Raw genomic sequence first — 24986 nt, 5'->3', positions numbered from 1 at the left:
AGAAATCAAATAATTAAGGAAAAATCCTAATTTTAATGGATTTGTAGGAGTAAATGAAACATGGCAAAAATCACATGCTCACACCCGCAATTTATGCATTTTTGTTTGGCGAGGCTCATCTCAAATTTATTATTTAAAGGCCAACCTAAAGCAAACTAAGATTTTCTATTTCTTTTGTCTCTAAAAGGGCCTAATTAATTTGCATTTATAAATTCGGGCCTCGAGTTCAAGTCCGAATTCAAACAAAAGGGAGGACCCTCTTAATTTGAACCCGCTACCTAACTCGAGAACCTAAATTTATATTGCAAATTAATCCCCATATTCCTAATATAATTTTAAAGGATTTTTGACTTCTAGCATTTTTGGTCCTTGAAGGTTTGGCCCAGGAAGAAAGAAAATATGTTTGCCCAGCTTTGGGCTTATGATTCTATTTGGGTCGGCCCAGTTATCCTTTAAACGCAAGGGCCTTTTGCCTTAGCTCATGACTGAGCCCACGAAATTCATTTCCAAGCCTGTAACTATTGAAGACAAAACCAGTATATCACATATTCAAATCTAGTATTATTATGCAAATATTTCATGCTTATCAGTGGCTACCTAATATGGTTAACTGGAAATATAATAATTAGCAAATTTCATTATGCACCCTTAAACAAGCCCAACACTGATCTGGACACTGTCACCAGTATTGAAGCTCGTTAACGGGCTTGTTATACCCATGGTTATCGAGTCGTATGGTAAATGTCCAAATTGGCATATAACACAGGTGTAAAGTAATCTATTGTCTACTTGAAACAACATTTCTCTAATTCTAAAAGGTCTAATATTTCAATTATTTACAAATCACCCTAAGCTGATATCATTGGCAGCATATTAGCATTTGCAAGGCACTCATTGTAATCAACACCTACACTGTTTTACTCGACTGGAGACATACTTCTCTAGTTCTAATAAGGTTTAGTAAGTCACATGCCCTAAATCAACCAAACTAAGAGTATTACAAAATACAGGTGCTATCACAAGAGTCCAGCATTCTATACAGGTTTCCAGTTCAATTACAAGTCCAAAAAGTCCCAGTTAATACAGATACTCCTACTTAACGCGAGTACATATTTGTTTAAATGAAGCTACAACTACATATTAGACTAATAATGAAAACAGAGGCGGATTTATGTGGTGCAATGCTTCATCATTGATTCCAGAAGTTGTTTATACATATTGCTTCAAATTTCCAGATCACCTGGGTCAAGGAAATGTACCTGGAATCGAAGTAAAATAAATGAGGAAGGAATCAGCAAAAGTAGCAGTGAAATCAACAGCACAGGATCAGTTTTTGGATACAAACAGCACCGCAAGGCCCAGGAATGTATGAAGGAGGGACAACACCACAGAATAACCAAATATCAACTTGAATGAACCCACTCCAGCATGAAATTGAACCCAGAAGTAAACACACTCAGCAAATAACCCAAAAGCCCACTTGAACTAATTAAATCCAATTAATATCGAACAGAAACAGAGAAATTCAAACTGTTTTGGATCCTAAATAAGCTAGAGAATTGACTAAGATGCTGGAATTCGAAATGGATCTAATGGAAATCAATGTAACAATATTTTTTTTGGTTTTTTGTTGCTTTTGTTTTGTATTTTTAGATTTTTGCAGAAGTTAAGATCTAAAGAAGGTTTCTAGAACTATAGGATTTCAGATTTGAACTTCCTTAGATTTTGAAAATTCAAATTTGAGATTCAGATCTTCAGAAAGGGATTTTGGGGGGAAATTAAAAGCTGGAAGGTTTGGGGAATTTTCAGAAATCTGAAACTTGTTAATGAAGGCACTAGGCATGCCTTTTATAGGCAGGAAGAAGGGCAGGAAGGTTCTAGAAGTTTTTCACCCATTTTCCCTCCTTTTTTATTTCAGAATTTAGTCAATAATCCGTAAGGTTCTGACTTGTTGCTCAAGTTATGGCCACTAAACTATTGAAATATACACTAAAGCCCTATTCTAGAAGAGTCTAGGGTATTCTATTTTTGTTTTCTACCTATGGAATACCTATACTAGCCTCACTTCTATTCTGAAATTACTGAGCCTTAACAAACTAACCCATTTTAAGTGCCCAAACTACCCCTGACTACCCCTGAAATCACTAACCCTAGTTGAAATCTATCAACTATAACCAATCACCTAAAAAATTAAACTAATCAATCTAACTAACCAAAACTGAAATTTAACTCTAATTAATATGAATCCTAAGACTAAATGTATCATTGAACTAATAAAGCAGTAAACTATTAATTAAAAACAATTAAGAACCAAGTAAAATATCATATAGAAACAGTAACACTCAAACAAACCTATGATTAGCCAAATTAAACTAACATCAATAAGTTAACTAACAGCACTAATTCATGAACATCAATATGTCAATCAAACATGAATTTAACAAGTAAAACTTAATCAACAGCACTAATTCATGAATTTAAACTAATATCAATAAGAACAGAGGAGAAATCAAGGAAAAATTTAAACTAACTAAACTACAAAACCTAAAGTACTGATTACTGCCAGAAAAAGAAAAAAGAAAGAAGAAAACGAGAAAAAAAACAAAAATAAAGCATAAGGAAAACATGAACGAATTAACAGAAACAAAGGAAAACTAAGTTTAAACTAATTTTAAAGAAATAGGAGAAACTCACCTATGCAAGGTCGAACGGGACTGGAATTCGATTCAAGTCCCAAAATGATGCTAGACGTTTGTTCTTTGCCAAGAACAAACGGAAACATCATGTTGTAACTTAAATCAACCTCTGGACTCAAAAGGTTGGGAAGAAATGGGACACCTTCGAGCTTCTAGAGTTCTGCCCTTCTTTGATTTGAAATTCGAGAAAATCAAGGATGATTTGAAAGAAAATAGTTAGGGGTTTGGGAAGAGGGAAGTGAGGAGAGCTTAGGGTGTAATTTTGGAGGGGTTTGGGGGTGGCGGCGCCGTGTGCGGCGGAGGCGGCACCTAGGGTTTTAAAGATTCGAGACGTTTGGGTGATGTTTGAGAAAACTGGGCTTGGATCTATAATGAGGAGGATGAGAGGAAGCAGGGGTGTAATTTTGGGGTTATTTGGAGACTTGCCGCTGGCGGAGGCGATTTTCGGCTGGTGGCGGACGGCGGAGGACAGTGGTGTTTAGCCGGCGTTACAGGGGGTACGAGGAAGGAGAATATGTCTTTAGGGTTTTGACAGATTTTGGACAGTTTTATTTAAAATACGAATCAATTATGGGCCGTTGGATGATGGGAGATGAACGACCACGATTCCTTGACGCCAAAACTTCTTGTTAGATATAAAACGTTACTTAAGCACAATGTAAAACTCACGCAGCCATGCAGTGAGCACAAAGCTAACTATTCTTTTGCCTTTTACTAAAGAATATCGTGCGTGTTGCATTTAGTGGAATATGCTTATTTTTGGAGGGGTTCTCTTCATTAGAGTTCCCCCTACAATTCTAGTTTTAATCTTTGATCTTTAATTTAATAGGGATATAATTTGAATTAATTGTGAGACTTTGTGGGTTATTCTATGTCGATCTTTTTGAATGAAAATCATTAATATATTACTGCAGTCGGAGTAACTTAATACTCAATTCCTTGACAAAAATATGAGCTTACTGATATGAATATGTTTTGAGCAGAAAAATAAAACGGAATAAGTTTCAGATTATCCAGTGGAATGCACATTATATTCCTTAATCACACTCTGTTTTTTGTATGTATAAAACACCCTTAATCCAGTACAGTACCAATCATTTGACTTTTTCACTGAAGGCGGATCACATAAAGAGTATGCCATTTTACGAAAAAATGCTAGAGTTTTATTACTTTTCTTGTATTTGTTTAACAGTAGGAAAGTATACAGAAGCAACAAGAGTTAAAAAAGCCATAATTTTATGTATTACTATAATACAATCTTACAAAAAGTTTTCTTTCAAAGTTAACTTCAGCCTGTCCAAAAAAAAAACATATTAATCTCCACATAATTTTATTCTGCCCGTTTTCATATCTTGGTGTGTTATATTTAATTAAAGGGGAGAAAGGAAAACATATGTTTGTACATAAAATTATTATATGGATAAGCATAGGAAAACTCAAGTAATAAGATGTCCCTCATCGGCTGGCAAAAAGAAAAACAAAGAGTTGGAGGGGTATAGAACCATTGGGAGGAGCTTCAAGGAAACATACTTACCTGGACGGGGTCAATGGGCGATCAATAAGACTCATGGCCTAGGTTGGTGACCTTTATTGCACTTTGGAGGGGTGCCCGCCTAAGATCGACTCAAGTGGTCGAGCCTACGTCATAATTTGTGGCAGCGGGGGCCTGCGTTCGCGCGGCCCCTACCCAATTCTTCCCATAGCCTATCTTATCCTGTTTTCGTATGGTATCTTTTTATTATACTTCATAGTCAGTTATCTGATTCTGCGTATGTGCTTTTCCTTCAACTTAAAGTGGAATCTTATAACTCAAACCAATTTATTCAGATTTTTTCAAAGCAATATATTGGTATTTCAAACTATTCAATCGGACAAAATAATTTAAAAAATCACTGTCCTTGTTGTCATGTTTCTTAATACATGTACATCTTTCCATATATAAAATATATATAAATCTACTGACGAAAAAGGTCTCAAGATCTTGTGCCCTCTCTCATATGCAAATATTTGTTGTAATTACAATATCAAAGGTAGTCTTCTTTTTTCATGAGATAAACTTCAACTGTTAACAATTTCAAAAAAGTGAAAGACCTGGCCTTTTATCTTTTTTTTTTTTAAAAAAAAAAAAGTTAAGAAGTAGGAAATTTCAATTTTCTACCAGTCAAAGACAAATCAAAGTAATTACTTCAATAAAAGGAGTTGTATGAAGCAGAGGTCTGTGTCCATACCACATCGAAAGAGAAGGCAACTGCAAGGTGTTTACACTATTATAAAATTCAACGCGCGTCACTCGGAATTCTCACGCATCCATGCGGTGAGCACAAAGCGAACTATTCTTGCGCCTTTTACTAAAGAATACCGTGTGCACGCTGCAAATAGTGGCATATGCCTATTTTTGGAGGTGGTTCTCCTTATTGAGTTCCCCCAACAATTCAAGTAAAATATTTAATACTCGTTATCTTCTTAGACTAAATAAATATGAGATGATGTGGTAACTTTTTATTGTTAAACTTTTCTTTCAGTTAAATGTAGTACACTTCCGTTCAATTACTTACTTATGGCCGTACGAATGAGCGCATCATGATATCACGATATTGTAAAATGTCTCGCCCGAATGAATTAGTTGGTACTAAAAATGTTCTATGAATGAATTGGTTGGTGCTAGAAATGTTAGTAAAAGTGAAATCTTCCAATGTCTTCCCATTCTTCTTGTCTTTGTGATGATTTCATGTTTTCTAACCAAATATGAGAGCAACAATTTAGTAATTCTTTTTTACAGGAAGGATGACATTCCACTTAGAACAAATTTAGTAATGCATGTATTGATTGACTGTCGGACGAGAATTAAACATAAGTTAACACTCAATAGATAGATGTATTGGAAGTTAGAGGATGAGAAGCTAGATTAGGAGTTAGTCATAATTGGGACCCAATGTAATTACTAGGAGTTAGGGGGATATTTTATTATTTAGTTTTTACAATTAGTTGTATATAACTGATTCAGATTCAGTTAGTACATTCTCCTTTGCAACTCCTGAAAAACGTTTAACTTCTCCCTAGGTACAGTTGCAGCGAATTAATTAACTTCTCCCTAGGTAAAGGGATCCTTTTTTATTTTTATTTTTATTCTCATATCATAAAACAAAAATGGAAGATGCCATGAGGAGACTTAACCAAGAATCCGATATCCCTCTTCAAACCACCACTTGTACTACGAAAAGATCATGTGGCGCCAACAAAAGATCACTCAAAGACGGTGGCGGTTCATCTGTCGGCGCGGTGAGGTACCGCGGCGGCCGTCCTTGGGGCCGGTATGCAGCGGAGATAAGAGACCCTCAGTCTAAAGAAAGGAGGTGGCTCGGCACTTTTGATACCGCAGAAGAAGCTGCTTGTGCCGCTAGAGCCATGCGTGGTGTTAAAGCACGAACAAGTTTTGTTTACCCTCCTCCTTCTCCTACTCAACCTACTTCCACTAATGATGGGTTAACGTTTCTTAATATTCCTAATTCGTTTAATTATACTTGTGGTAAGTCATTTCCCTATCAGGCTGCTCTAAAGGATTTGTCGAACAGACAATTTTTTCACTCCTTTAATTATTCGCCTTCTTATGGTTCTGGTATTAGGGGTGTCAATGGTACTACAGTTCCTACCGCAACTCAGAAATGCAATGATTCTTTGAACATGCTTCTATTTCGCGAACTTCTTAGTTCCAATTCATCCAATACTACCAGTTCCCTTTCCTCGGACACTGGCTCTCTTGCTCTCTCTATCTCTCTAACATTCTCTCTCTCTACCTCTCTCTCATATACTATTATTGCTAAAACTATTTATCAAGAATATCCTAGGGTCTTATTATTTTGATTACGATTTACCCCTTCATTTCTTTTGATTGATCTGCTCAGAAAGTGTTCGATAACTTTTGAGTCAAACAATTTGGCGCCGTCTGTGGGGATTTCGATAGTCGGAATCATAGTTCACACCTAGGATACCAAAAACAACAATCACTGTCCTTCAAACTCCATAGAAACTAACAAATGGCAGAGAAAGAATCAAGGTTGAAGATGATATCAGATGTCTCAACCAACATCATAGGCCTCAACGAAGCCGGTAGAGAAAATACCGCGAATGTAACACCAAGTAGTGTACCAGAGGGGGAGATCTCACCCACTTCACTGGAAGATCGAACGATTTTGCATGAAAGAGGGGCCTCTACATTTGAAGCAAAGGAAACACCCCCACTAGTCAAAAAGTTACTAGAGGAATGGTTGACGAACACTCTAAGTAGCATGCTCGAGAAACCACCTCAAGGAAATGTCAAAGATTCGTCAATGACAGAAATTGCTGCCGCCACCGGTGAGCCCAGTGTTGTACGAACAAATAACGCCCACACCGATACCAACGCAAGCGATGATGCACTCACAGCCATCCTTAAGAAGATGGAAGAAATGGAGAATGAGAATAAAGCGCTTCGTGATCAAATGAAAGAGCACCAGGAAAGGGTAGACAAATTACATGGCGCCCCTAAGCTACTGCCAAAACGCAATGTGGGAAGGAGCAACCGTATAGTGAGGAAGCTGCCCCTCACCCAATCCCAAAAACCTTCAAGATGCCACCGTACTTGAAAATATGTTACGGGACCACGGATCCAGAAGATCATCTGATCCATTATGTGACCGCCGTAAAAGGCAATGACCTATCAAAAGCACAAGTGTCGTCCGTGCTGCTGAAAAATTTTGGCGAAACTTTGATAGGAGGGGTGTTAACGTGGTACTCTCAACTACCAGCTAGATCAATATCAACGTTCGAAGAAACGGCAGACAAATTCGCCACCGCTCATGCAGGAGCAAAAAAGGCAGAAGCTAGGGTCAATGACATCTTCGCCATCAGGCAAACAACGGGTGAAGGACTCTGGGACTTCCTGGCCCGATTCAATAGGGTAGTAATGGGACTGCCAAACGTATCAGAAGGAATGGCGGTTGCAGCTTTCCCAAATGGGTTGAATAGAGACGGATCAAAAGCAACCAAGAAGCTGCTCAACCGACTCATGAAGTATCCCCCACCACATGGGAAGAGATTCATAATGGCTACTGCGCTGAAGTAAGAGCGGACGAAGACGATCTTAACAGTCCGGCCCAACGAATAATGTCAGTACAGTCAGAGGTAAGGAGGGATCGACGCAACGACGGGCGACGGGAACAACTCCCACGCTTCAACAGAGAAAGGCATAAGCCTTACGTTAGAATTCCCAATCCGCCTCCTCCAAGGCATCCAGATGCCGTGCAGCGACATGTCGCCCCGCTTCGAAATGAAAGAGGTATGCCCCCATTATTATCTGCTCATAAATTTTGTGTCTCCCCTTCAGAAATAGTGTACGCACTGGAAAAGCTGGGCACGAAGGTGCAGTGGCCGTAAAAAATAAAATCAGATCCTAGTGCAAGGAGGTCAAACGTCCTATGCGAATTCCATCAGGAAAAAGGACACAAGACCGAAGACTGCATAGGTCTACGATAGGAGGTAGTCAGAATGCTGAGCCAGGGATACCTGAAGGAGCTGCTTAGCGATAAAGGAAGGGCAAATTTCGCCCGAGGACGCGACCAATCCCAAGGACCACCAAATCCACCTTCTTCAGCACGTACCATACAGATGATCATCGGTGGCGGCGACGACTCAACAATCAATCATGTAAAGTTCACCACCACACACAAGTTGAAGCGTACGATCGCGCACAAACGGTATGACGACTTCGAAGATAGTATCACCTTCGATAAGTCTGATACCGACGGTTTATCTTTTCCTCATTACGATGCTCTAGTTATAACTTTACGTATTGCTGATACTGATGTGAAAAGAATCATGCTAGACGACGGAAGCGGCACATGTATTATCCATCCAAGAGTCCTCATGCAAATGAGGCTCGAAGAAAAGATAATACCGCATGCATAACACTAACGGGTTTTAACAATGCAGTAGAGCGGACCTCCAGAGAGATATCATTGCCAGTCTTGGCAGGGGGAGTCACGCTAGAAACCACATTCCATGTCATGAGTCAGGAAACAACTTACAACGCTATTATAGGGCGTCCTTGGATACATGCCATGCGAGCTGTTCCCTCGAGCTTCTACCAAGTAATCAAATTTCCCACCTCGTGGGGAATATTTAGTATTCGAGGCGAGCACGTACCACCCAGGAATGCTACCGGATCACCCAAAACTGTACGCATACCAGGCAATTGAAGGGGGCGAGCACGGAAGAATAGCAATCAGCCATGTCGGGGACTAAAATTAACCCGCCGGTAGAGGTAATTAGGGACCCAAATATTATAGAAGCTTGCAAAGCGACCATCGAGGATCTCGATCTGGTCTAGATGGACGACACCGACGATGCAAAAAAAGCCTATATCGGGCACAAACTCTCCGATCCAGGTGAGTACCACGAATTCTTAACTAACTATGCAGATCTATTTGCATTCTCTCATTCAGATGTGCCGGGGATCCCAAAGGATATCTCCACTCAAAAGATGAACGTCGACCCACTTTATCCGCCCATACGACAGATGAGGAGGAAATTCAATGCCGCAATCAACGAGGCAATCAGTGAAAAAGTGGACAAATTACTAGCCAATGGTTCTATTAAAGAATCGAAATACCCGCAATGGGTCGCTAATGTCGTCATGGTTAAAAAGAAAAATGGGAAATGGAGAATGTGCATGGACATCACCGATCTGAACAAGGCATGCCCAAAAGACTCCTTCCCATTGCCCCACATCGACCAGCTAATCGACAAAACATCAGGGCACGGACTGCTAAGTTTCTTGGATGCCTACTCCGGCTACAACCAGATCCTGATGGCCGAAGAGGATCAAGAGAAGACAACTTTCATTACCCACCAAGGGACGTACTGCTATAAAGTGATGCCCTTCGGACTAAAAAACGCGGGAGAAACATACCAAAGGTTGGTCACCAAGATGTTCAAGGAACAACTCGGCAAGACAATGGAGGTTTATATCGATGACATGTTAGTAAAATCGGCAAAAAAGGAGGACCATATCGATTATTTGAAAGAAGCCTTCGAGATACTGAGACAGTACGGGATGAAATTGAACCCAGAAAAATGCGCCTTCGGCGTGGCCTCGGGAAAATTCCTAGGTTTTCTCGTATCACAACGAGGTATCAAAGTCAACCCGGATCAGATCAAGGACATAGACACGATATCTGAGGTTTTGAATAGCAAGAAGCAGGTACAGAAACTGACGGGGCGAATAGCCGCCCTACAAAGATTCATCTCACGGTCCTCAGACAAATGCCACAAGTTCTTCAGCGTACTGAAGAAAGATCATGGGTTACAATGGAATGAGGAATGCATCGAGGCCCTAAGAAAACTAAAAGCATACCTATCTTCGCCGCCATTGCTCGTCAAAGCAGATCCGGGCGAGTGTTTACCGGTGTACCTTGCAGTATTTGAAGTTGCTGTCAGTGCCGTTTTGGTCCGCGAAAACAAAGGTACTCAATCCCCTATTTATTATATCAGCAAAACTCTAATAGATGCCGAAACATGGTACCCCCACCTCGAAAAACTGGCTCTGGCACTGGTTGTAGCTTCACGGAAGCTTAGACCTTATTTTCAATGCCATCCCATAAAAGTAATAACAACCTTCCCCCTAAGAAGCATCCTACATAAACCCGAGCTCTTGGGTAGGCTCGCCAAATGGGCCATAGAGCTCAACGAGCGTGACATAACCTACCACCCAAGAACCGTCATTAAGTCGCAGGTACTTGCCGACTTTGTCGCCGACTTCAGCGTGGGGATATTGCCAGATGTGGAACAAGAGGCCCTCCGCGCCTCCGCCTATATTGACCTCTGGACTCTCTACACTGACGGTGCTGCGAATGCCTCGGGATCGGGACTAGGACTCGTCCTCGAAGTCCCCACGGTTGAAATAATTTTGCCAGTCCATACGATGCCCTGAGATGACTAACAACGAGGCCGAGTATGAGGCTGTGATTGCAGGTATGTAATTGGCCATCAAATACGGGGCCCGTCGACTCATCCTCCACTGCGACTCCCAACTCGTCATAAATTAAGTCACCGGGAATTACCAAGTCAAAGAACAAAGGCTACAAAAATACCAATCAGAAATCCATAAACTGATGACTGAGTTTGATGAATGTCGCTTCGAGCAAATCCCCAGGGCACAAAATGTTGAGGCAGATGGCTTAGCAAAACTGGCTGCGGCCACCAGAAATATCAACAAAGAAAGTGTGGTCACCGTCCTCCATTCGGCCATCAACCACATCGAGGTATTCTCTGTAAATCTAACTTGGGACTGGCGCAACCAGCTTGTATCCTATCTACAGGACGGAACACTCCCACGCGACAAGAAAGAAGCCAAGAAGCTCCGCGTACAAGCCGCCCGATACACTCTGATAAATCATGACCTCTACAAGAGAACGTTTGGTGGTCCCCTTGCTAAGTGCCTCGGGCCGCATCAAATGAGACAAGTATTAGAAGAGGTGCATGAGGGCCATTGTGGCGCCCATACAGGAAATCACGCCCTCGTCCGATGCCTCATCCGCGCTGGTTATTACTAGCCTATAATGAAAAAAGAGGCAGCAGATTACGTCCGAAGATGCGAACAGTGCCAAAAGTACGCCCCCATGATACACCAGGAGGGGGAGCTTCTCCATTCAGTCACCTCGCCATGGCCCTTCATAAAGTGGGGAATGGATATAATCGGCCCTCTACTAGCAGGACGAGGAAAGGTACGCTTTCTTTTAGTTTTGACTGACTATTTTTCCAAATGGGTGGAAGCACCTGCGTACACAGATACGCGGGCAAGAAGTCAGGAAAAACATCAAATGCCATTTTGGCATCCCCAAAGAAATCAGCTGTGACAATGGCCCCCAGTTCATCGGTAGGAAGACGACTGAGTTCTTCGAGAAATGGCACATCAAGCGGATACTCTCCACTCGGTATCATTCCGCTGCTAACGGCCAAGCCGAGTCTTCCAACAAGACGATATTGAACATATTGAAAAATAGGCTCGAGAAAGCTAAAGGGCTATGGCCCGAATTACTATCTGAAGTATTGTGGGCATACCGGACTACGCCCAAATCCAGCACGGGAGAAACGCCGTACTCACTGGTCTACGGGACCGATGCAGTCATACCCGTCGAAATCGGGGAACCAAGCCTGAGATATTCCCATACCAGCGGGGCAGATAACGACGAAAGCAGATTGCAAGATCTAGACGAAGAGAAGAACGAAGAGACATGGCCCATATAAGAGCCCGTTTGGATTGGCTTAAAAAAGTAGCTTAAGAACAAGTGCTTAAAAGTACTTTTTAAGTGCTGGAGCTGGTTTCATAAAAAAGCAGTTATGCGTTTGGATTAGAGTGTTGGAGCTGAAAAACAGCTGTTGAAATGTTTGGTAAACAAGTGCTAGTAAGCACTTTTTCTATTAAAATGACTGAAATATCCTTAAAGCTGTTAACACTATAAAGAAGCTTATTACCGTAACACTATATTTCTTGAGTTTACATAATTTATTGACAAAAATCACAAAAGGAAATGTTTTTGAAGAATTTTGAAAGAAAAAGAGTGAACATTTTTAATATGTTTTGAACACATTTCTAATGAATTTATTTCAAAGAAAACAAAAAAACTTTTTGATTTTGATCCTTTACATATTTTGAACAAATAAATTTTTATTTCTCATTAAAAGTTAAGAAACTGAAATTAACGCAAATACTAGATAGTTGAACTGTTGTTATGCCAATAATTTTATAATTCGAATAATAAAATACCATTGGCTAAAAGGGAAAAAAGAAATTACTGATGAATATTAAAAGTTTGACTTGGATATTATAATTATTTCAAAAGTTTGTGAAGGATATTTTTGGAATAATGAATGTTATTAGGGACAAAAGGGTAAAATATTTGGTCAAAGATAGTTGGCTTTTAAGCTGGAAAACAAAAGTTGGGATCAGCCAACTTGTGGATTTTGGCTTTTTTTAAGCCAATTTTAACTTTTTTTAAGCTGTTTTCTTTTTTGCCAAACACTCCCAGCATCTAAAAATGGCTTAAAAGCTGGTTTGACCAGCTTTTAAGCCAATCCAAACAGGCTCTAAGAATGACAACCCAAAAACAGCAGGCAGAAAGATATTAAAACAAGAAAGCCAAAGTAAGATCGCTCAAAGTGGGAGACTACGTCTTCAAAGCCAAAACACTGGCATCGAAAGACCTGAATGAAGGAAAATTGGGAACCAACTGGGACGGACCATACAAAATCACAGCAGCGGCGAACAAAGGAGCATTCCAGTTAGAAACAATGGAGGGAAAAACACTCCAGAACAATTGGAACGTCGCCCACCTCAAACACTTCCACGTCTGAAAGGCATCTCCTTAGTCGTACTCTTTTTTCCCTGCTCCGAGTTTTGTCCCAATTGGGTTTCTCAGAGAGGTTTTTAGTGAGGCGGCGAAGGGGATACCCGGTGGTATCAGAGCGCAGATTCATCATATCGACCAGTCGACACGGTCTCCAGGCTAATATAATGAAGGGACTACACTAATTATTTACCATTGTATGAACAGAATTTCTCCATTATATGAACATAATTTCTCCATTGTATCAACAGAATTTCTCCATTCTACGAATATGTCTCCACTAAGCAAACATCCTAATGGATAAGGCCATCGACATCGGGTTCGACCTCGTTCGACTACGATGGATACTATTTCGACGATAGTCGAAGCAACATCCTAATGGCTAAGGCCATCGACATCGGGTTCGACCTCGTTCAACCACGACGGACACCACTTCGATGACAGCCGAAGCAACACCCTAATGGCTAAGGCCATCGACATCGGGTTCGACCTCGTTCGACTACGACGTATACTACTTTGGCGATAGTCGAAGCAACATCCTTATGGCTAAGGCCATCGACATCGGGTTCGGCCTCATTCGACTACGAAGAATACTACTTCGACGACAGTCGAAGCAACATCCTAGTGGCTAAGGCCATCAACTTTGGGTTTGACCTCGTTCGACTACGACAGATACTACTCCGACGACAGTCGATGCAACATCCTAATGGCTAAGGCCATCGATATCGGTTCGACCTCGCTCAAACCACGGCGATCTCTTTAACAAACAACAAAAACAAGCTCTGCGAAGGCTAAGTACCAAAAAAAGAAAAAAAAACAAGGAGGGAAAAACAAGCAGAAAAGCAACAAAAATGAAGTTTATGTCACAGCAAAAAATATATTTACATTCGATCCCACGGACGGGCCCCAGTACATTCCATAAAAACAAAAAATGTGTACAAATTTATGGCTGCTCGTCGCCCTCTGTGTGATAAACATCATTATACCAGGAATCCGAGTCAAGCCGATCGACGTCCTCAAAAGTGCAACCTTCCCTATCAAGAGAGTCGGGATAGTACCCGCATGCTTCACGGGCAGTGCGAGCTTCGCGCCGCCGTGCCTGAAGTTCCTCCGTCGTCGCCCGGCCCTCAACGTGAAGCTCTCTATACACGTCAAGTTTGGCCTCTGCAGAAATCCACATCTCATGCGCGCTTCGGTGCATACTCTGACCAGACGTGGGAAGAGCTGAGGAAGGCTGAGAAGGGTGAACCACGTCCTCCGACCTTGGGGACCTGCCTAAGACCATTGATTTTGCCATCCTGGCTTCGAGCTCGGCGGTCAGGTCCGCTACTCTCCGTTGGAGGTCGACATTTTCCGCCGCCACCCCTCGACTGAGCTCGAGCTCATCATCTTTCGCCTTGAGGAGCGCCTCCAATTCGCTATTACGGGCCACAGCTCTCATTAGCCCGCTGTCCGTCTTTTCCAGCTCAAACCCCCTACGCTCTATCTGGGCCTCCCTCTGCTCATGCCCCTCGCGAAACACCCGAAACTCAGGGTCCTACTGGAAAGAGACCTCACACCCGACCAACTCCGCGTATTTGGTCAGTAGTCGAAGTACTTTTAGGGCATACGGCGTAAGTTGAGCCGGTCACACATTATAAAAGCGGCAGAGCTCCTCCGACAAAGGGAGAATAGGGAGGCCATAGTCGATCAAAAAGGGGTATTCATAGAAGGTGCAGTACCCTGGACTATGGACATCTACATGATCTCTCCCCCGCTGTAACCATCTCCACATGAGCGGATATGCCGCACTTCATACGGAGATTATCTAAATGATTTTGCAGCAACTCAGAAAGTTTAGGAGTCGGCACGAGAGAGTCTTTATTAAAATCATTCCGGGATAAGAGACGTTTCAGTAACAGTGCTTCCACTGTAAGAGGGCTAATGTCATCTTCTTCCTCCTTCTCACCACCATCGGAAGGAGGCGGTACGTTCGATGGGGCAGCTTCCGGGACCCTCTCATCATCTCGTCGAGATTTTGGCATGATTCTGTTCGAGAGAGAATTGCACGCGACAAAATGGAGAAGAAAGGAATTTCCCACCAAAGTAAAAATACCGGAGTGTGAGAACGGATGCTGAACGGTTGGAATGTTCTTACAAATGATCAAAGTTTGCATCAGGTTAAACCCTTCCCCTATTATAGGGTTGGGTGGCGCCGGAATCGAAGAGGCAGACTTCGAATCGGCGCGGGAAACCAAGCGCCAGAGTACCTATTTCACTGCCTGGAGAATACGCGCAATGATGACGCATGCGAGTACTGACGTCACACAAAGGAAAGGTATTTCGTTTCGGCGTTCTGACAGTTACGATTGTTGTCTCCTACCTGTCACATCACAACTTTTGGACAAAGTCAAACTCTCCTGAACGAGGGCACCGATTTCGTCCATCGAGGACGCATCTCGCTGCGACCCCGACGAATAGAAGGACTAACTGTATGGGGTCGAATTTGACCAACCACGTCCCTAAATCAGCACGACCAACTACTGAACATGCGCAAGCCAACGACTTCATATTACCCATCGGCCCCTCCATAGCGTGTACTTAGTCTCTGTCCTTTAATATTTAAAGAGGGATCCCCTACTATATAAAGGGAATCCAAGCATTGTAAAGGGCAGATTTTCAATATTTACAAGCTATCTTGCTCCCTCTCATCTCTCTAACATTCTCTCTCTCTATCTCTCTCTCATATACTATTATTGCTAAAACTAGTTATCAAGAATATCCTAGTGTCTTATTATTTTCGATTACGATTCACCCCTTCATTTCTTTTGATTGATTTGCTCAAAAAGTGTTCGATAACTTTTGAGTCAAACAAGATAATCAATTAACAATCTTAATTGTATATCTGTTGGTTTTCCTTGGCAAATGAGCTTAATTAATTAACCTGATGAGTAACAGTTTTTTCAATTGTGATTGATTAAATTCATTGCACTTTGTAGTTGAATGCTGAAGAAATAAAACGCTCAACCATATTCTTCGAAGAAGCCCAAGGCACTTTTTTTTTAATCTTCATTAAAATGTATATTTACCTCTTTGTACATAAATGTTGTTGAAATAGTGTTTGATTGTGAGGACAAAATTGTCACTCAGTTTTTTTATGGGTGAATATGTAAATTAACTTTTGATTTACTATGTTCCCACTTTTAGTATAGTATGATTTTTTGGGTAGCTTATTCACATACTGTTTTCGTATGGTTTCTTTTTATTATACTTCATAGTCAGTTATCTGAATCTGTGTATGTGCTTTTTATAATCCTTCAACTTAAAGTGGAATCTTGTAAGTCAAGCCAATTTATTCAGATTTTTTCAAAATATATATTGGTATTTAAAATAAGATGCTTTTAAATGATTAAAAACTAGAACCGAAGCAGCCCCCCATCTGTATCACTGTCCTTGTTGTCATGTTTCTTAATACACCTTCAAGAGGAATTCGTCAAGGAGATCCTTTGTGACCTTATTTGTTTATTATGTGTATGGAATTATTATCTAGAAATATATCGCAATCAGTGGACTACTTAAAATGACAACCTATCCGGATATCCAATAAGGATCCTTTACTATCGCATCTTTTCTTCGCAGACGACATAATTTTATTCTCTAAAATAATTATTAAAAGTTGCCATGCAATTATCGATGTTTTGAGTAACTTCTCAGAATGCTCAGAGCAAAAGATTAACTTTGATAAATCTAAGTTATTTTTCTCAAAAAATAGCAGTACTAATGACAAAGAGTTTGCAATAAACTCATTTAATATTAAAGAAGGGACCTCTTTTGGAAAATACTTGGGATTCCCCATGTTCCAAACGAAGACTAGAAATGTTGATTTCCAGTTCTTGCTTGATAATTTCAAGAATAAATTACCAGGCTGGAAGTCTAAATTCTTAACAGTGGCAGGAAGAGCCACTTTAATAAAATCTACATTAAATCAACTTCCTAATCATATAATGCAAATATATACATATTCCTTCTAATATTCTCCATAAGCCAGATCAGTACCAACGAAATTTCTTATGGGGTTCTACATCGAAAAAAAATAAATTACATCTTGTTAAGTGAAATGATATTACTAAGCCAAAAAATATTGGGGGATTAGGAATACAAAAGTTGAGATATAAGAATAATGCTCTATTAGCAAGTTTGGCATGGAGATTATTCAATTCACCAGTGCACCTTTGGACTATCATAACATGACTGTCTCATCCTTTACTAATAATGAGAGATGGGAGTGGAATGAAATTCCATGTGACCTACCCAATAACATTAGGCATCTAATACAATCGATTTATATTTTTAAATATAGCAACAAAGTTGATAGAATTTTATGGGGTTTAACTCCTACAGGTATTTTCGGCACCAAGTCCATGTATAATATAATAGATGCACAACAAAATATTGCTATAATAAATTTTATAAATTATGACTGGATTTGGAGGCTACCTGTACAGCCCAAAATCAAAGGGTTCATATGGCTACTTTTTAGAGAAAAATTACCCACTATGGCATATCTTAAACATTGCAACATTATTCAAGATGCTACATGCCAATATTGCTTTGAAAAAGATGAAAACACTAAGCATCTGCTCCTAGAATGCATTAGTGCTAAAACATATTGGCAGACTTTAGGTATACTTGATTATATCAATTACTTGTCACAAGACTCAAATGTTTCTTATTGGAATCATAAGCTTATAAATTTTAAAATCTTTTATGTTCCATACAAGATAAATCCAACCACTTACTTGACTTTGAGTTTATGGAATATTTGGTTAGTACGGAATAATAACTGTTATAAGCATATTACATCGATAGCTTCCAAAAAATTAACTACTCAACAAGCTGCTGAATTTACATATCTCATAGCTAAGAAACATACTATTAAGAGAAAGAGACAACAAAATCTTAAATGGAAACCTCCTAGATTTCCTTCCTATAAATTAAACACTGATGGTGCCCATAATAATAGTAAGTCTGGTATTGGTGGATTAATACGAAATGCAAATGCTAAATGGGTAATAGGATTTGTGGCATCAGTTACAACGGAGTTACCAACTACAACAGAAACGTACGCCTTAATGCAAGGACTCCAATTAGCTTTTGATCGTAACCTGCTACCACTGGAAGTAGAAGTGGACCAAAGGATGTACTAAAATTACTATATTCCAACACGGACACACCTAATAATTTAATTTGTGACTGCAGGTACCTCCTGGACAGGTTGGCTAAACCTGTAGTAATGCATGCGTACAGAGAGCAGAATGGAGTTGCTGACAAACTGACAAAGGAGGGCTGCAATTTTGAACTAAAATCAGTGGTGCATATTCTTAACGACATCCCAGTCTTTGCAAGGTCACTTTTTGAGAAGGAAAAGAGTGCAGTGCGGGAACATGTTTTGTTGGGTTTTGGATGTATTTAATTAATATATTAAATACTTAAAAGAGGGTGAATGGGAAATGGAGGGAAATGAAATTTTTGAGTGAAATTTTAAGTTCCCCCCTTGGCAAATGGGCATTGTCCCATATTGGAAGAGGAAGAGGTTTTTTATGGGTATATAAGCAATTGCTCTTCTTCTAGCTCTTAAAGAGTTGAGAAGAAGGCAAGCCTCGCGCCGTCGTCGTCTTCTCTCGCTCGGCTCGGCTTCGCATTCGGATTCGGATTCGGATTCGGTCAATTGATTGATTAACTTTTCGGACCAAATTTATTTGTTAATAGTAAAATATTAACAGAAATGTTATTAAATATTTGTTTTAATAACAGAATATTAATATTAAATCCAATCCGTTTTTCTGTTTTGGTAACAGAAAAGCAACTACCCTCTTTAATTTTCCCTCTTTATTTTCCCTCTTTATTATTGAGTGAATGGCCATTTATGTAATGGCATTTATGCTGTGGGCATTTTGCATAAACAGCCATTCTGAAGAGTTGCACCTCTTAAGATTTCAGCCCAACTTTGGCTATAAATACAACATTATTCTGCTCAGAATTTCACTACAATTTTCTGAGTTTTCTCTCCTTCTTCTACATACTTTTAGCATCAAACAAAGTAAAAAGTAAGTGTGATTTGCTACGGAACTTTGTGTTCGCTGAAACACTGGGGTTTGAAGTACCACTACACCAGTGTGTAATTCGTTCTATCCTGGGATGAAATAATCCATAACCTTGGGTACTAGGAGGGGATTAAATTCCTTAAGGAAACACTGTGAATTCAGTTGGCTCGAGTTGGTTTTATGTCATTTCTGTTTATGTTCATTTCTGTTTATATTCATTTATATTTCCAGAATTATTTTACAAATACAGTCTAGTAACAAGCTTAAGGAATTTAATTTATTTTCTGTATTTGTACTTACTATTTCTGGAAGAGTAAAACCTTTGTTGTTTTGTACTCTATTAAAATCTACGTGATTTTAACGTTTATGTCATTCTTTTACAGAAATGACTAATGAGAATGAGAACCAAGCTGTTCCAATGGTGACTGCCAATGCCTCAGCAAGCCGAACGACACCGGCAACATTGGCACCGACGGAGAAACCCGAAAAATTTTCCAGGATTGATTTCAAGCGCTGGCAGCAAAAGATGTTCTTCTATTTGACTACTCTAAGTCTCCAGAAGTTCATCAAGGAAGATGTTCCTGTGTTGTCCGATGAAACTCCAAAACTGAACGTTTTCTCGTGATTGAGGCGTGGAAGCATTCAGATTTTTTGTGCAAGAATTATATTCTAAGAGGGCTGGAGGATGCATTGTATAACGTCTACAGTGGCGTGGAAGCGTCAAAGGAACTGTGGACTGCGCTTGAAAAGAAATACAAAACCGAAGATGCCGCGTTGAGAAAGTTTGTTGCTGCAAAGTTTTTGGACTACAAAATGGTAGATAGCAAGTCTGTTATTACCCAAGTCCAGGAATTGCAAGTGATTATTCACGATCTCCTTGCTGAAGGTATAACTCAAATTAATATTGATGTTGAAAGTAGTAATCTTAGTATTTTTACTAATAGAAACTTCATTAAAGGTCTTGTTATCAATGAAGCATTTCAAGTAGCAGAGATGATTGAGAAGTTGCCTCCTTTGTGGAAGGACTTCAAAAACTACTTGAAACACAAACGCAAGGAGATGTCCCTTGAAGATCTCATTGTTCGGTTGAGAATCGAAGAGGACAACAAAGCTGCTGAAAAGAGAGGCCGTGGAAACTCAACAATAATGGGAGCAAATATTGTTGAAGAGAATAAAAAGAGGAAGAAGGCTTCTGGACCGAAATACAACCCAAGCAAGAAGCGGTTCAGTGGAAACTGCTACAACTGTGGAAAAACTGGACACAAATCTACGGAGTATCGTGCTCCAAAGAAAGACAAGAAGAAGGGTCAAGCAAACATGGTTGAAAAGCGTGATGATGTTGATGATTTATGTGCCATGCTTTCCGAATGCAACTTGGTGGGCAATCCTAAAGAGTGGTGGATTGATTCTGGAGCCACTCGCCATGTTTGTGCTGTTAGAGAAGCTTTTGCTTCTTATGCTCCTGTTGGACCCGATGAGACGATTTCTATGGGAAATGCTTCAAAGGCGAAGATTGAAGGATGTGGGAAGATATTTCTCAAAATGACTTCCGGCAAAGTGGTGACTTTGAACAACGTCCTTCATGTTCCCGAGATTAGGAAGAATTTAGTCTCTACCGGACTTCTTGTTAAGAATGGTTTTAAATGTGTTTTTGTTTCCGATAAGGTTGTAATAAGTAAGAATGAAATGTTTGTAGGAAAAGGTTACCTCACTGAGGGCCTTTTCAAGCTGAATGTAATGGTTGTTGAAAATAATAATAAAATTTCAGCTTCGTCTTACTTACTTGAGTCAAATGAATTATGGCATATACGTTTGGGTCATGTCAATTATAAAACCTTACGGAAAATGATTAATTTGGAAGTATTGCCCAAGTTTGAATGTGACAAATCAAAATGTCAAGTATGTGTGGAATCTAAGTATGTTAAACATCCTTATAAGTCGGTTGAAAGGAATTCAAATCCTTTAGACTTAATTCACACAGATATTTGTGACATGAAGCCAATACCATCTCGCGGTGGAAAAAAGTATTTCATAACTTTTATTGACGATAGTACTCGATATTGCTATGTTTACTTACTTAATAGTAAAGATGAAGCAATAGACGCATTCAAGCAATACAAAAATGAAGTTGAAACGCAACTTAATAAGAAAATCAAAATGATAAGAAGTGATAGGGGTGGTGAATATGAATCTCCTTTTGAACAAATATGTTTAGAATATGGAATTATTCATCAAACAACGGCCCCTTACACGCCCCAATCCAATGGGATTGCAGAAAGAAAGAATCATTCATTAAAGGAGATGATGAATGCATTATTGATAAGTTCTGGTTTGCCACAGAACTTGTGGGGGGAAGCCATTCTTACGGCTAGCCGAATACTAAATCGAGTACCCCATAGCAAAACACAATCCATTCCATATGAAAAATGGAAAGGAAGGAAGCCCAACTTGAATTATTTTAAAGTGTGGGGGTGTTTGGCAAAAGTGCAAGTTCCTAAACCCAAAAGGGTAAAAATAGGACCGAAAACCGTTGATTGTGTTTTCATAGGATATGCGACTAATAGTAAAGCATATCGATTTCTGGTTCATAAATCAGAAAATCCCGACATTCATAATAATACGGTTATAGAATCAGATAATGCTGAGTTCTTTGAAAATATATATCCGTATAAAAAGGAATGATCATGAGTCGATTCTAAACGACCTCGGGAAGAAACAAAAGAAAGTACACTTAACCAAGAAGATCCAAGACGTAGTAAACGTCAAAGAACGTCTACTTCATTTGGACCAGATTTTGTGACTTTCTTATTGGAAAATGAGCCTCAAACATTTAAAGAAGCTATGTCAGCTATGAACACTAGATTCACATCTATTATAAATGAGCTTCTTTCACTTGGAGATGTTATTCCCAGAACAAGCAGGGAGAGGATTTCATATGGCTACTTTTTAGATGAAAAATTCCCACTATGGCATATCTTAAACATTGCAAACTTATTCCAAGATGCTACATCCAATATTGCTTTGAAAAAAGATGAAAACACTAAGCATCTGCTCCTAGAATGCATTAGTGCTAAAACATATTGGCAGACTTTAGGTATACTTGATTATATCAATTACTTGTCACAAGAACTCAAATGTTTCTTATTGGAATCATAAAGCTTATAAATTTAAAATCTTTTATGTTCCATACAAGATAAATCCAACCACTTACTTGACCCTTTGAGTTTATGGAATAATTTGGTTAGTACGGAATAATAACTGTTATAAGCATATTCATCGATAGCTTCCAAAAAATTAACTACTCAACAAGCTGCTGAAGTTTACATATCTCATAGCTAAGAACATACTATTAAGAGAAAGAGACAACAAAATCTTAAATGGAAACCTCCCTAGATTTTCCTCCCTATAAATTAAACACTGATGGTGCAACATAATAATAGTAAGTCTTGGTATTGGTGGATTAATACGAAATGCAAATGCTAAATGGGTAATAGCATTTGTGCATCAGTTACAACGGAGTTAACCAAACTACAACAGAAACGTACGCCTTAATGCGGACTCCAATTAGCTTTTGATGTAACCTGCTACCACTGGAAGTAGAAGTGGACCAAAGGATGTACTAAATTACTATATTCCAAACGGACACACCTAATCAATTTAATTTGTGACTGCAGGTACCTCCTGGACAGGCGTTGGCTAAACCTGTAGTAATGCATGGTACAGAGAGCAGAATGGAGTTTGCTGACAAACTGACAAAGGAGGGCTGCAATTTTGAACTAAAATCAGTGGTGCATATTCTTAACGACATCCAGTCTTTTGCAAGGTCACTTTTTGAGAAGGAAAGATGCAGTGCGGGAACATTTTTGTTGGGTTTTGAATGTATTTTAATTAATACTATTAAATACTTAAAAAGAGGGTGATGGGAAATGGAGGGAAATGAAATTTTTGAGTGAAATTTTAAGTTCCCCCTTGGCAAATGGGCCAATGTCTCCCATATTGGAAGAGGAAGAGGTTTTTTTCATGGTAATAAGCAATTGCTCCTTCTTCTAAGGCTCTTAAAGAGTTGAGAAGAAGGCAAGCCTCGCGCCGTCGTCGTCTTCTCTCGCTCGGCTCGCTTCGCATTTCGGATTCGGATTCGATTCCGGTCATTGATTGATTAACTTTTCGGACCAAATTTATATTTGTTAATAGTAAAATATTAACAGAAATGTTATTAAATATTTTTGTTTTAATAACAGATATTTATATTAAAATCCAATCCGTTTTTTTTCCTGTTTTGGTAAACAGAAAGCAACTACCCTCTTTAATTTTCCCTCTTTATTTTCCCTCTTTATTATTGAGTGAATGGCCATTTATGTAATGGCATTTATGCTGTGGGCATTTTGGCCAATAAACAGCCATTCTGAAGAGTTGACCCTCTAAGATTTCAGCCCAACTTTGGCTATAAATACAACATTATTCTGCTCAGAATTTCACTACAATTTTTCTGAGTTTTCTCTCCTTCTTCTACATACTTTTAGCATCAAACAAAGTAAAAAGTAAGTGTGATTTGCTACGGAACTTTGTGTTCGCTGAACACATGGGGTTGAAGTACCACTAACACCAGTGTGTAATTCGTTCTAATTCCTGGGATGAAATAATCCATAACTTGCGGTACTAGGAGGGGATTAAATTTCTTAAGGAAACACTGTGAATTCAGTGGGCTCGAATTGGTTTTATGTCATTTCTGTTTATGTTCATTTCTGTTTATATTCATTTATATTTCAGATTATTTTACAAATACAGTCTAAGTAACAAGCCTTAAGGAATTTAATTTATTTTCTGTATTTGTACTTACTATTTCTGGAAGAGTAAAACCTTTGTTTGTTTGTACTCTATTAAAATCTACGTGATTTAACGTTTATGTCATTCTTTTACAGAAATGACTAAATGAGAATGAGAACCATAGCGTTCCAATGGTGACTGCCAACTGCTCAAGCAAGCCGAACGACACGGCAACATTTGGCACCGACGGAGAAACCCGAAAAATTTTCCGGGATTGATTTCAAGCGCTGGCAGCAAAAGATGTTCTTCTATTTGACTACTCTAAGTCTCCAGAAGTTCATCAAGGAAGAATGTTCCTGTGTTTGTCCGATGAAACTCCAAACACTGAACTTTTCTCGTGATTGAGGCGTGGAAGCATTCAGATTTTTTGTGCAAGAATTATTATTCTAAGAGGGCTGGAGGATCGCATTGCTATAATCTCTACAGTGGCCGTGGAAGCGTCAAAGGAACTGTGGACTGCGCTTGAAAAGAAATACAAAAACCGAAGGATGCCCGCGTTGAGAAAGTTTGTTTGCTGCAAAAGTTTGGTGTACTACAAAAGTATGATAGCAAGTCTGTTATTACCCAGTCCAGGAATTGCAAGTGATTATTCACGATCTCCTTGCTGAAGGTATAACCTCAAATTAATATTGATGTTGAAAGTAGTAATCTTAGTATTTCTCCTAATAGAAACTTCATTAAAGGTCTTGTATCAATGAAGCATTCAAGTAGCAGAGATGATTGAGAAGTTGCCTCCTTTGTGGAAGGACTTCAAAAACTACTTGAAACACAAACGCAAGGAGATGTCCCTTGAAGATCTCATTGTTCGGTTGAGAATCGAAGAGGACAACAAAGGTGCTGAAAAGAGAGGCCGTGGAAACTCAACAATAATGGGAGCAATATTGTTTGAAGAAGAATAAAAAGAGGAAGAAGGCTTCTGGACCGAAATACAATCCAATCAAGAAGCGGTTCAGTGGAAACTGCTACAACTGTGGAAAACTGGACAAAAATTCTACGGAGTG

The 24986-nt window shown here is 39.5% G+C and overlaps 1 protein-coding gene across 1 annotated transcript; it reads left to right on the top strand.

Moving 5' to 3' along the window:
• The first annotated feature begins 5843 nt into the window (after positions 1-5843).
• On the top strand, positions 5844-6557 carry LOC109237645 (ethylene-responsive transcription factor ERF086-like). Its single transcript, XM_019403971.1, has one exon. It carries the CDS (start codon positions 5844-5846, stop codon positions 6555-6557), a length of 714 nt encoding a protein of 237 aa, XP_019259516.1.
• Positions 6558-24986: the final 18429 nt, after the last annotated feature.

This window comes from Nicotiana attenuata, unplaced genomic scaffold, assembly GCF_001879085.1.
Source record: "Nicotiana attenuata strain UT unplaced genomic scaffold, NIATTr2, whole genome shotgun sequence".
NCBI lineage: Eukaryota > Viridiplantae > Streptophyta > Magnoliopsida > Solanales > Solanaceae > Nicotiana > Nicotiana attenuata.
The sequence above is the reverse complement of the archived record's forward strand: the minus strand, read 5'-3'. Positions and strand labels throughout refer to the sequence as shown.

Bases quoted from the DNA above. Each gene is read 5' to 3' on its own strand.
- LOC109237645 (XM_019403971.1), top strand. From the start codon at position 5,844: ATGGAAGATGCCATGAGGAGACTTAACCAAGAATCCGATATCCCTCTT.